The sequence below is a fragment of the Crocuta crocuta genome, unplaced genomic scaffold, assembly GCF_008692635.1.
Source record: "Crocuta crocuta isolate KB4526 unplaced genomic scaffold, BGI_CrCroc_1.0 scaffold43, whole genome shotgun sequence".
NCBI lineage: Eukaryota > Metazoa > Chordata > Mammalia > Carnivora > Hyaenidae > Crocuta > Crocuta crocuta.
This window is the reverse complement of record NW_027529429.1, coordinates 894,227-907,369: the sequence shown is the minus strand read 5'-3', so window position 1 is coordinate 907,369 and position 13,143 is coordinate 894,227. Positions and strand designations below refer to the sequence as shown.

The 13,143-nt window shown below is 42.3% G+C and overlaps 1 protein-coding gene across 1 annotated transcript; it reads left to right on the top strand.

The window, feature by feature from the left end:
* Window positions 1–4,352: 4,352 nt before the first annotated feature.
* MRPL17 (mitochondrial ribosomal protein L17) lies at window positions 4,353–5,838 on the top strand. The gene is made up of 3 exons (XM_077759555.1): window positions 4,353–4,699; window positions 5,009–5,077; window positions 5,286–5,838. Exons 1-3 carry the CDS (start codon window positions 4,439–4,441, stop codon window positions 5,559–5,561), a joined length of 606 nt encoding a protein of 201 aa, XP_077615681.1. The 5' UTR covers window positions 4,353–4,438; the 3' UTR covers window positions 5,562–5,838.
* The last annotated feature ends 7,305 nt before the right edge of the window (window positions 5,839–13,143 follow it).

Below are 13,143 nucleotides of genomic sequence, written 5' to 3'. Positions count from 1 at the left end.
ATGAAGAGAGTAAGCCAAGTTGGAAACAGCTAGTCATCATTTCCAAAGGGAAACATCACCATAGACAGTTATGCTGATTTCTGTCCAAGCTCCATGTTCCTCTACAGCCCTGGATCACCTCAACTTTAGATGCATATATATCAGTAACTTATTTTTCTAAATTCAACTGCTTACAAGGTTTCTTGTTTCCTTTTGGGATGTGTTTGATTTATAGTTATTCTCAATGTCCTAATGGCTCTAATTGTGGGAAACTTACTTTAACTTATTCTAATATGATCACAGTTCTATTTGATACTAGACAGTGGCTCTGTCTTTATCTAATCTTTCCTGGAACACTGAATCCAAAGTGGTGTTAAGACCCTGACTGGAAAGTAAAACAAATATCAAGAGCCAGGACCTATGATAATTCTAGGATAGAACCACAAGTTAGTTGGCTTAGGGTCCAAATGACAATTGCTTCCCACCATCATCACCACATCTCTTGTTGGGCTCCCTGTACCGGCTCCCAAGACATTGCTTCATGGAGGCTTTAGCAGAATATGATGCAGTCGTTCAGAGTAAAGGAAAAAGCTGGTTTCTCTACTTATAACATTTCTGATACCAAATATGTGGCTTTTCCACACCAAGCAATTCTCTAATTCTCTATAGACAGGACTGGGGGTCCTACAAGTCAATTCTGATACTAACTACCTGGAATTAGCACAGACCCCACAGGTTAAGGGCTCAGTTCCCCACTTCAAATGCCAGTTGCAAGTCCCAGATTGTAACTTATACTTCTAACCAACTAGCTATAAAATGGGAGTTCCCATGATCCCCTCCTCAAATTTGATAATTTGCTAGAATGGCAGAAAGCACTTTACTTACAGAACTGGTTTATATAAAGGATACAACTCAGGAAAAGCCAAAAGGAAGAGATGCATAGGGCAAGGTATGTAGGAAGGGGCGCTGAGCTTCCATGCCCTCTCTGGGCATGCTAACCCCCCAGCTCTTCAGTGTGCTCACCAACCTAGAAGCTTCCCCAAACCCCATTGTTTATGGGCCTTATGGAGGCACAACTGCCTAAATCACTGGCCACTGGTGATTATGTCAATCTCCAACCTCGCAGAGGTGGGGAAAACACAACCCTCTGATCACTATCATCACGTAGGTAAGTTCCTCTGTTAACCAAACCCCCTTCTCTGAGTCACCTCATTAGCATAAACTCTGGTATGGTTGAAAGGGACATTTATGAATAACAAAAGACACTCATTCCTTTCACTTAGGAAATGCCAAAGTTTTTTGCTCTGTGACAAGAACCTGGACAAAGGCCACACACACACATACATACACACATATTATTATGTCACAACATCACACAGGGGTTCTATGCAGTAGTGTGGCATGTCCAACCCCCTTCCACCAGCAGAAGCTATGAAATTTCATGTATAACAATTTTCTATAGACCAGGGTCTTTCTTCTTCAGCTGCCTCCCAAACACTGCTTGGGATCATTTTCCTCACTTCTGCCAGACTAACTACAGTCACTACCAACACTACCTCAGTGACTCAACTTGGACTCTCAATAGAGTTATTCCAAGTCCTGGTTCACCCAGAATACTCACATTCATCTGGGCACCTGAGGCTCAGCTGGACACTCAGAGCCATTTGGTATCTAGTGGGGAGGTAGGAGCAATCTGCCCTTCCACAAGCATAAGGAGGAGAACTATCTGTAAAGGATTTTAATATAGTAATAAAACTAACCAAAAGTCAACCTTACACAACAATGCTAAACAATGTTACTGATAAAATTACACTCGCACAACAATATTTGTTGGTGGAAATCCTAAACAGTTGTTACGGTTACTGTTGAGTTATAATTATACACATGTAGGCTTCGAATGATCAATTTTTAAAACTAATTCACTAACAATTGTATTCTACATGAAAATTAATTTGGGGCACTATCAATTACACAGTCAAATTCAGTCACGTATGCTATTTTTCACAGTAAATTCATAAGAATTTATGAACTTCCAAACTCACTTCCGGAGCATTTTAGACTCCAACTCTTCTAGTAGAACATAGTCTTGCTTTTAAAATAGTAAATATAAAATAAACAATCTTAGGAGCGCCTGGGCGGATCACTCAGTTAAGTGTCTGACTTTTGGTTTCAGCTCAGGTTCATGAGATCATGTCCCCAGTCAAGCCCAGAGCCTGCCTGGAATTCTCTCTCTCTTCCTCTGCCCCTCCTCCACTCACACAAGCACTCTCTCTCTCAAAATAAGTAATAAGCCTTTGAAATAAACAATTTTAGTTGCACAAGATTTTTCTTTTCCAAGTTAATTTTTTATTAAGCTAACATTTCAGATGAGGTCAGACACAAAAATATATACAAACCACCAGAATAATCCTTGAACAACACACAGTAAAACACCAAGGTTTAAAATTGTTCCATGAATACCAGCCCACAGAAATTACGGAGAAAACTATTAACTATGCAACAACAAAATGTAAGGAAAGGGAGATACAAAGAAGAATCAAATTTTTGAGGACCACCAGAAGAGACAAGAGACGAAGACTTTCATGCCCAAAAATAATAAAGGACAATGTTTGATGCTGTACATTTTCACAAAGTGGACAGTCCTTCTAAAACAATGGATCAAATAATGTCAGTGTCCGTTTCTCTTGACATTTGCAGAAGAAAATCTTCACAAGATTTTGCCAGTAGAAATTTATGATGAATTTTCAATTATGGAAATCCTGAAAGCTGCAAGAATTGATCCAAAAGAAATAAGACACAGACAGTATTGTAATTTCTGGAATTTATTGTGAAACATGATTTGTATAAATCTATGCCAATATATCCATATGTTTAAGACTTTTCTGAAAGGGGCACCTGGGTAGCTCAGTCGGTGTCAGACTTCAGCTCAGGTCATGATCTCTCAGTTACTGATTACTCCGTTACATGATCTCTTAGTTACTCTCAGCCCCTGCCTCAGGCTCTTTGCTGATAGCTCAGAGCCTGGAGCCTGCTTCAGATTCCGTCTTCCTTTCTTTCTGACCCTCCCCTGCTCATGCTCTGTCTCTCTCAAGAATACATTTTTAAAAAACATTTAAAAAATTTTTAAAAGATTTTTCCTAACTACTTGTTTATCTTTTGTTTCAGACGAAAGAAACTTTTCAAACTAAAATTAACAAGAAGTGTTCTCTGGTCACTAATGAGCAAAGACAGAAAGACAAATCTAAGTACAAATCTACTGAACATGAGTATGTGAAGACCAGTGTGTTAGTCTCTTTCTAGTGCTTCTATAACAAAGTGTCACAAATTGGGCAGCTTAAAACAAATTTACTGTCTCATAATCTTGAAGCCTTTAAGTCCAAAATCAATATGACAGCTGGGCCACGAATTATTTTAAGGATCTAAGGAAAATTTCCTTCCATGCCTTTCTCTTAGCTTCAGGTGTGTGTCAGAAATCCTTGGCAATCAACTGACTGCCTCACTGGTATCGCTGACTTCTTGGTCACGTGGCATTTCTCCAGTCTTCACAACGTTGTCTTCACTCTGCCTGTCTCTCCACTTGTGTTCTATGAAGACACCAGTCGTTTGGATTTGATACCCACCCTACTCCAGTATGACCTCATCTTAATTAATTGGAACTGCAATAATCCTATTTCCAAATACGGTCATATTCTGAAGGAAGTGGGGTGGAGGCTGGGAGGGGTTAGGGCTTACCATATCTTTCTTGGGGGGGGGGGACACAATTCAACCCACAACAAGGAGCAATTCTGACAAACTGCAAATTTGCAGGCATTAAGGCTCAAAAACAGAAACCAGAACCTTGCTGCACCTTAACACAAACGCACAGGATGTTTCTTACCTTTTTAAAAAATACACTGATAACAAGCTAAAAGTATTAACCCACTACTTTTCCTTAGAGTGCTGTCGTTTTTTAACTGGGATCATTATTATGTACTTTAACAAAAGAAAGTTTTCACTATCTGCGCTTCTTCTCTGAGCATCATTTTTATTCGTTTCATTTCACCATTATTACGGAAAATAATTTTGTGGAAAAAAGTCGCGCGTAGGGGGTCGGACACGCCGGCTCGCCACCGCTGGGGACCCGCAGGGCCACGGGTTACAGCGCGGCAACCCCGGGTGGGGGGTGGGGGTGGTTCACCTCAGATACTCACTTTCCCAGCAAGCTCCGCGGCGGAGCTTCCTGTCACCCTAGGGGCCACAAGACGACTGATGCTGCCCAAGAGACGGCCCGCTTTGTCCCACACTAGAGGGCGCCTGGTTCGCCAGCCCGACGCAGACGGTCAAGCAGTGCCTTGAGGCCCGCCCCGCTCGCCTCTTCTGGAAGGAACCAGCGCCTCTTCTCCGCCCTCCCCAGGTTGCCAACAAGGCAGGCTGTGATACTCATGCGCAAACACGTCCACCACGCACCTAGGTACGGCGCATGCGTCCTCTGAAACCCTTCTCTCCGCAGCTTCTCACTTCGAATTTCCAGTTCCGGCCTCACAGGGGCGGAGAGAACCTAGGAAATATGCGGCTGTCGGTTGCCACCGCCGTCTCCCACGGCCGCGTATTCCGCCGTCTGGGCCTTGGTCCGGAGTCCCGCATCCACCTGTTGCGGAACTTGCTTACCGGACTTGTGCGACACGAACGCATCGAGGCGCCGTGGGCGCGCGTGGACGAAATGAGAGGCTACGCCGAGAAGGTGAGGGGAGGGGTCCTCTAGTCCACCACGCGCGTCAGGCCTGAGATCCGGCTGGACTTGGGAGAGAAGTGGGATAACCCTCGTATTCCCCGCCCAAAGTCTGAAAAGTCTCAATCCCCTATTACCCCGAGTTGAGTCCACTGCTCCGGCCCCCAAAGGGACTACTGCTGAGAGCTGCGGAGTTAGGGGTGGCTTGAATTACGGGATGATTTGTTAGTGGAATGAATGAGTTACGGCCCGGCACTAAAGGAGTAAGATTGGCGCCTCCTTTCTTGCTTGGGTTGGATCAGTGTTGTTATGTCTTTTCAGCTTATCGATTATGGGAAGCTGGGAGATACTAACGAACAAGCCATGCGCATGGCTGACTTCTGGCTTACGGTAAGTGCATCCATCCTGTCTGCCTCCCATATCTTATCCTTTGCTCCCTGTGGGGAAGGAGATTGTTAGAGGAAGGACGACTGGGCAGAATTAAGCTATGATACTCACTTTTATGGACAAATATTGTGAACTAAATTGGAATCGTGTGTTAAATGTGTCACCGCAGTGGTGCCTGACTGCTGTCTCCTGAATAACTCTCCCCTTCTAGGAGAAAGACTTGATCCCCAAGCTGTTTCAAGTACTGGCCCCTCGGTACCAAGGTCAGAATGGGGGCTACACGAGAATGCTGCAAATCCCTAATCGGAATAAGCAGGATCGGGCCAAGATGGCAGTGATCGAGTATAAAGGGAACTGCCTCCCACCCCTACCCTTGCCTCGCAGAGACAGCAACCTCACACTTCTAAACCAACTGCTTCAGGGCTTGCGGCAGGACCAGAAAGCAAGCATCCACAGCTCCCACACAGCTCAAACGCCAGGGATTTAACTGGAACCAAAGGGTGTATAGCACCCTCATCAGTGCCTATGATCACAGGCCTTTGGAGCCCTTTTAATCTCTAAGAACTGGAGCTACTCATTAATGGACAGTCTTAATGGAGTCAAGAAGATTCTGGGGAACCAGATAATCCTCTCTTTGCACAGTAGATAAAATTCCTTAAATGAATATATGTATGTATATGTTTTTTTCCTCCCCTTGGGATTTCTGGAGAATGAGAACTTTCCAAATGCTCAGTCTCCATGAGTTAGTAAATGCATTGCTTATGTTTCTGGCTCTTCATTTGGGTTGTTTGGTTAGCACAGTTTTGTTTTTCTTAATGCCAGTTTATATGGGGCATGTATCCTATAATTCCAAACTAGCCTCCAAAGGTGATTGAGTTTTGACATCTAGCATAGAGACGAAACCCCTGGGATTTCTTAGCGAAAGATTACTTCCTGACAGGGTAGGAGAGTGAACATCTAGAATTGAACGTTCCATAACAATCTCATACTTTAGGAAACTTCAAGAACACTACAACTATTCCTCTGTTTCTAGGCAGGATCACATATTACCCTCATATGTTCCCCTCAGCCCTGAATAGGCCTCAGAAGAGAGGACCTGAGAATTCAGTTTTACTACCATCCTGGCCAGGGTGGGTGGAAGCATTCAGTAAAGGAAAAGCTCCTTCCTCTTGAAGTGGCAGTGGGGGAATAAAGGAGATAGTTGAAGTGGGAGAAGGATTAGGAAGTTAAATGTTGTGGGAATTTCCTGGAAGTTTTTATTGTTGTCAAATCTGGGCTTCTCTGGGAATTCAGAAAAGGGAAATCCGGCTTCCGAATGGCCACGACATATGAGAAGTAGGAAGCTCCTTTATACCCACTAATTATTGTGAACCTAGACTTCTTAGCCCAACCAGGCTACCCATTCCTCAGGCTCAAAGATTTGACCAGGGTAGTAGTCATGGGAAGACTTGGAACTGTCATTCCTCCCTGAACACTTGACAGCAAGGCCTCACAGTTCCCATATCTCTAGTACAGTGAAGGGAAGAAATGTTATCGTAGGCTGCACCTTCAGAGTGTAACTGGCTTGCTGAACCTAACCATTGTCAGAAAATAAGGTGAGGGTGGAAGGGGCCACTGATCTAGCAGGTATTAGCTTTGGTGACAGTTATTCTATGCTATTTCACTGCATCTGCTCTAGGCTTAAAATTCATCTCCCAACAGGATTCTTCCATCTCTTTCCCTCTAGATTTGTCCTTTACACTGTTGCCAAAAAGCTCTTTCTGACATGTTTTGAGTGGCATGTAGTAGATACTCAAAGCATTTTTTCAGTAAAACTATAATTCTGAAAGCTTCCCCAAAATTCACCCCCTTCCTATCCTCTTGGCATAAACATTTACCTCACCTAGATACCTTGGAGCCATCCCTGACTCCTAGAGAAAGTACTTTCTTTAGAATTAAAACCACATCTGTTAAGTATTACCATAGGTGGGTTATGGCTGCACTCTACTAGCTTTTCCTCTTAATCCCCAGAAATAGACCTCCCCTTGGGGCTTTCAGCAGTTCCTGTGCTTATTAAGCATCTGCTAATATCCAGCATCATTTCAGTCCCTAGGGATACAATCTTGATCAAGTGTTTGGTGTATGTCAGGCCCTAGTCTAGGTACTAAGGATACAGGTGAGAAGAAACAACCTTTGCCGTCAAGTAGCTCTCAATCTAAAGTGCCAGTTCTGCTGCCACGATGACCTCAGGGACAGTGTGTCTTTAATATTTTGGCCCATAAAAGAGCACATGTGTCCTAGAACACTTACTAAAGGCTCAGGGGTAACACAAGGAAATAAACAACAATGCGTCAGTTTTCTAATCTGGCCTATAAATGGTAACTTTTTCACCTCTGTGGAATATGCCCTCAAATCCTTCTAAGTACCTCTTTAATAAATTCCAAACCCCTAAGAGAGGGGCCCAGATACACTGGAGTTCCCTCTTTACTTTCACAGTTTCTTTGTCTTCAGATCCTGGTTCTTTATGGCAAGGTTGACAGCTATGCCCACTTTCAAAAATAATATGTGTACTCCAGCTTCAGCAAGTCAGTGACATAGCGTAAGCCCAATATCCAAAGGAGATCCTACAAAAGCCAGGCAGTGCTTACTTACACATACTGTAGTCAAATGAACAAGTCTTGTTGCTTTTGTTTCCATGTTTCTGAAATTTGCAATCACCGCGCCTGGGTGGCTCAGTCAGTTAAAACCTGCAGTCATCTCTCCCTAGTCTGAAATCCAAGACCTCTCCATCCCGGATTACTGCAAAAGCCTCCTAACTTGCCTTCCTCCACACTGCAGATGAAGTAAGAGGAATGTGATGTTTTAATTCTCTGTTCTGTGATCTACAGTGCCTCCTCCTTTCCTATGGGGAAAGAATCCAGATTCCTTACCATGGTCCCCTTGGTGACAAGGCATCTGTTCATTGCTCCATTTCCTTCCCGTGCCTCCAATTTTATGTTCAGGAAGCATGTGAGTCCTTGATTTGACTTTCCCTGTGCAGAGCTCCCCTTACCACCTTTCGTTAATGCAGTCTCTACCACCAGAGAACTCTCCCCCTCTTACCTGCCTAACTTGTACTCGGACTTTTGCCATCAGGGTGGCTCCTCTGGCCATCCCCACACCTAAGTTCATTGCTTTGTGAGCCTGGGTGCTGCTACAATATTTCTGTAATGCACTGAATTTACCACATTGCACTGTAGTTTTCTTACAGCTACAGCAGTTGGTTCCCAAACATTCATTAGTCTAAGGTAGTCCTAGTATTTCCATCCCTTTGCTGTTGATGGGTTCGGCGATGGACAGGCCTAAACTAACTTGAAGCAGTAAGAATCCAGTCTCTACTATGCTTGATAAGAATAAAGTAGCATGTTATTGTGAGAGCCATAACTGGTTTTAGTCTGAAGATGACAGAGTGGCAGGCCAGAACAACTAAAAGAAACTATATAATAATAATCTTTAGTGATTCTTCCCACTTTACCTAGGTTTTCTGTTAATTGCTACCAAAACTAATCTGATAATTGATTTGTACCATTGAAACTTTGGTCTTTCTCAAAAAATGCTTCACTATGTATGACCCACAGATCAAAAACTATTTTACATCGGAGAATATTATTCACATATATGTAATTGAAGCAAAAGCATCACAAAACATTTGCCTTAACAAATATGATGCACACTAATATTGTCAACTCTTTTCTAGTTATTTTTTTAAAATGCTGGTCTCCGTTCACAAAAATAATTTTACAACTAACGGATTATAACCTGTGCTTTGAAAAACACTGGATCTGAACCACTATTACAGTGACTCACCATTGCCTTTGCGGGATAAAATCCATACTTCTCTTATGACACAAAGGCATTCTATGGCCTGGCCTAGCCACCTCTCAGCCTCTTCTACCATTATTTGCTACCCTTCCTAGGAAACTATTTGTTCTCTGAATATATCATACCTTTGTGCATGAGGCTTTCTCTACTGTAGTTTGCCTCCTGTCACGTTACCTCTGACTAATCATGTGATTCTCTTCTCAGAAGTCACTTTTTTGAGGCTACCTCTAAACTTCACACAACCCTCCAAACAGGGCTAGGTTCTTCCTTGTGTGCAGTTACAGTCTTTTGGGCATATGCCCATCAAAGTGCCTGTCTGCTTCACTGACTCCACTGAGCTCCCAAAGCCAGGAACTAGGACTCAATCTTCTGGATAACTCTTCCTATATAGGACCTGATTCATAATATGTTTATTAAGTGAGGAGGACTAAGCCACATGTTATCCATGACATTCAACTTGATAGCTGAACTTAACAAAACCAGTAAACATGATACTATGTAGGAACAGTGGTAAGCTACACTGCTGGATCTGCCAAGACTGAAGGAATGGGCTCCTTCCTCTCTAGGGATTTACATCCTTGTAATGACTGTCAAGAGCGTGTGTGTCTTGCACGAGTGTGCTCGCTCTCTCTCGCTCTCAAAATAAATAAATAAACATAGGAAAAAGAATGTTTGTGTCTAATTCATTTCCCACATATTTCATATTCCAACTTCCTAAAATATTTCTAACCAACCTATAAACAGAAGACACGTATACTTTTACCAAGTTTTAACCAGAAGCTGAAATGATGTCTCTTGTGAAGTATTCATTGAATTCCCCCAAGCAAAAGTAGACATATTTCCAGTATTTCCAATGGTCCAGTTTCATGGTGTACACCCTTCATTGTAGCGATGGCACAATTACATTGTTCAGCACCCATTACTAGATCATAAACTCCTTGGGGATAGAGGGACATATCTAATTTACTATCGTGCCACCCAATAGAGAACATGGGACAAAGTGGACATCTATAAATGTCTATTGACTGAGTCAGTGCATTGTACTAAGTTTGTCAGCCTAGCTCTGCATTTTGGTTGGGCTCAGTAATTCCTCCCTTCCCTGATTTTCTCCCATTTCATCTGAAGAAGAACTTCCTGCAAAGCTGACTGCCCATTGTTCACTGCCTGGGTAATGTTTGTACCCTTAGGTTTTCCTCTCCCTGCCCTTAAACGAGTGGGCATATTATAGCTCTCCATGACCCTGGGACATGTATTTGGTAGTTAAATTTGAGATTCCCTAATAATAGAAATAGTCTATGTGCTTATATTTAGAGGGGGAAAGTTTAAACTTTTCTGACATTTTATGCACTGTTCCATAATATATATTTAATATAAAAAATGCTTTTTCTCTTACGAATTCAATATTGTAAGTTAAACACACAAGCTTTCTGTCAAAATTGATGCAATAGGAAGATGAGCCTGTTTGCACTGTGGCTTCACATTTACCCTGACACACTTCTGTGTAGCCCAGCACGAGATGCACAGCATTGGAATTTTAGTGCTGTTCACTTTCAAGGAGATAAAAATACAAAAACTACCTAGAGATGTCACTGAAAACTTTCTGCCATTGTTCTGACTTAATTTGTAATTGCTTTTCCTTAAAATGATCTCAGAATCTTTTTTACAATTATCTTTTATTTTGTCCCAGAAGGAAAAATGGTTTCATTTTTCTATGTGCTGAGTTTGAGAAGCCTGAGAGCATCTGGAGCTTAGGAAAGAGTTCTTCACCCGGAGAACATTTTGGGAGTTGTTGGCAATTAAAGCTAAGGAAATGGATGGGGTGACTCAGAGTGTATACGTAGAAGGAAAGGAGGCTGAGATCAGACATTATGGGACAGACAGGATACAGAGCTATGAAGAAGACTGAGAAATTGCCTTTAATACAGGCAAGAGAACCTGCAAAATTCAACACAATATCTAGTATAATGCACATAGACAGTCAAAAAAGTAATTATCAAATCAATTTAGCAAGCATATTGTTTCTACATTCAAAGCACTATGGAACTAAAGAAAATACAGGGATGCAACAGGCCATTTGGAGGGACAAGGTCATATAGTAAGACAGATATGAAAGTGGTGCACACAGGCATACCGAGTACCAAGAAAGAAGGTGAGCGTGGAGTTTTTCAGAGGAAACAATACAAAGGCTAAATATTAAAGAATGAATAGGTATTCATTAAACATGAGGGAAAGAGGTCAGCTAGGATGACATTACAGGCAGCAAGATCTGCAGGTATAAATTCATTGAATTGTGAAACAACATGGAGTGGTTGAGAAATTCCAAGTAAGTAATTTGGTACAGCTGGGATTTAGTATTTGAGGAAGAAGTGGAGGAAATGAAGCAGGGAAGCCAAGCAAGATCAGGTTACAAAGGGCCCTGTAAGACATGATAAAGTGCTTAGTTTTTATACTGAAGACCAGGGAAAGCCGCTGAAGGATTTTTAAATGGGGAGAAAAGGGATCAGATTTACATTTCAGAAAGATCATTTGTGCACCAGAGGGGAAGATGGGTTGGAGGGGCAAGACTGGAAGCACAGAAACCAAATAGGCTAGTTAAGGAATCCAGAGGGAGTTGGTAGAAGACCAGATGAGGCCAGAGGCAGGGGAGATGGAGAGAAGCTGACCAGACAGCTACAGAGGAGACAGAAGAGACTAGACATTTTGTGTGGATTACATGAGGTAGAGGAAGAACGTAAGAGTCCAAGATGACACCAGGTTTCTACCTAGATAGTTGGGTGGAGTAATTACATTCACAGAGAAAAAGGATAGCAGAGGAAAAGCAGATTTGAGGTCACTGTGCTGAACTTTGTTGTAGGCATATTTGTGTTAAGGAGCTGTCTTGTGAACAGTTACTCTGGAGGTCAGAGGATATGTGTAAGCTAATAATACAGATGTGAGAGTCACACACACACACACGGGAGTTGAAGCAATTATACTACATGAGATTTCCTAGTCAAAAAATATGCAGTAAGAGAAAAAGAAGGCCTAGGAGACAGCAACATTCAAAGGCCAGACAAAGAGAGAAAGAAACCACCTGAGGAGGGTGAAAAGAAGGGCCAGAACTAGAACACTGGTGTGTCAAAATCCAGAGCAAGAGGGTGTCAAAAATATCCATTTGTGTCTATCTCCCTCAATAGATTGAGTTCTTGGGAGCAAACACTAGATAGATAATTGCTGTAGTCTCAGAACCTAATGTTGGCCAGGCTCCAGAGTAGTGGACTAGTGAGCCATTGAACTTGGAAATGAGGGTGTTCACTGTTGACCTCTGACAGAACAGTTTCTTGAGAGAGGCAAAATAAAAAACCCTAAAGATGAGAAATGTGACAATGAACAGGGGCAAAAGGGGCACCTGGATGGCTCAGTTAGTTAAGTATTGGACCCTTGCTTTCGACTCAGGTCATGACCTCACGGTTTATGAGTTTGAGCCCCACATTGGGCTCTGCACTGTCAGTGCAGAGCCTGCTTGGGATGCTCTCTTTCACCCTCTCTCTCTGGCCCTCCCCCACTCATGCTCTCTTTCCCTCTCTCAAATAAATTAACTTTAAGGAAGAAAAAAAGAAAAGAAAAGGGAAAACAGGGTAGAGACATACCAGCAACTTGAGAGGAAAGCAGATTTTAAAAGTGAACATTGAAAGTTAATGTATTCACTTTTGTTATGGTCTGAATGTTTGTGTCCTCCCCAAATGCTTATGTTGAAATCCTAATGCCTGATATTGTAGTATTAGGGGATGGAGGCTTTGGGAGGTTCTTAGGTTATAGTGAAGCCCTCATGAATGAGATTAATGTTCTTACGAAGAAGACCCACAGAGATCCCTTGGTACTTCTACCATGTGAGAACACAATGAGAAAGCACCGGCTATGAACCAGGAAAAAGGTCCTCACCAGAACTTGACTGTGCTGGCACCTTGGTCTTGGATTTCCCAGCTTCCAGAACTGTGAAAAATAAATTTCTGTTGCTTATAAACTATCCAGTCAGTGGTATTTTATTAAAGGAGCCTGAACAGACTAAGACAATTTTTTGATGAGTACTTTTGCAAGCCTTAGTTCGGTGACACTTAAGAGTATATATAAATTGAGAGAAGAGTAAAAAATCTTGGGTGGAGGGCAAGACTTTTAGTTTTACCAAAGTCTTTTCATTAGATTTGCTGTGTACCAGATTTCAGTCAAACTCTGTTGAATGTCACTTTTTT

Bases quoted from the DNA above. Each gene is read 5' to 3' on its own strand.
- MRPL17 (XM_077759555.1), top strand. From the start codon at position 4,439: ATGCGTCCTCTGAAACCCTTCTCTCCGCAGCTTCTCACTTCGAATTTC. The intron at 4,700-5,008 runs GTGAGGGGAGGG...ATGTCTTTTCAG, and splicing joins TGAGAGGCTACGCCGAGAAG to CTTATCGATTATGGGAAGCT. The intron at 5,078-5,285 runs GTAAGTGCATCC...CTCCCCTTCTAG, and splicing joins TGGCTGACTTCTGGCTTACG to GAGAAAGACTTGATCCCCAA.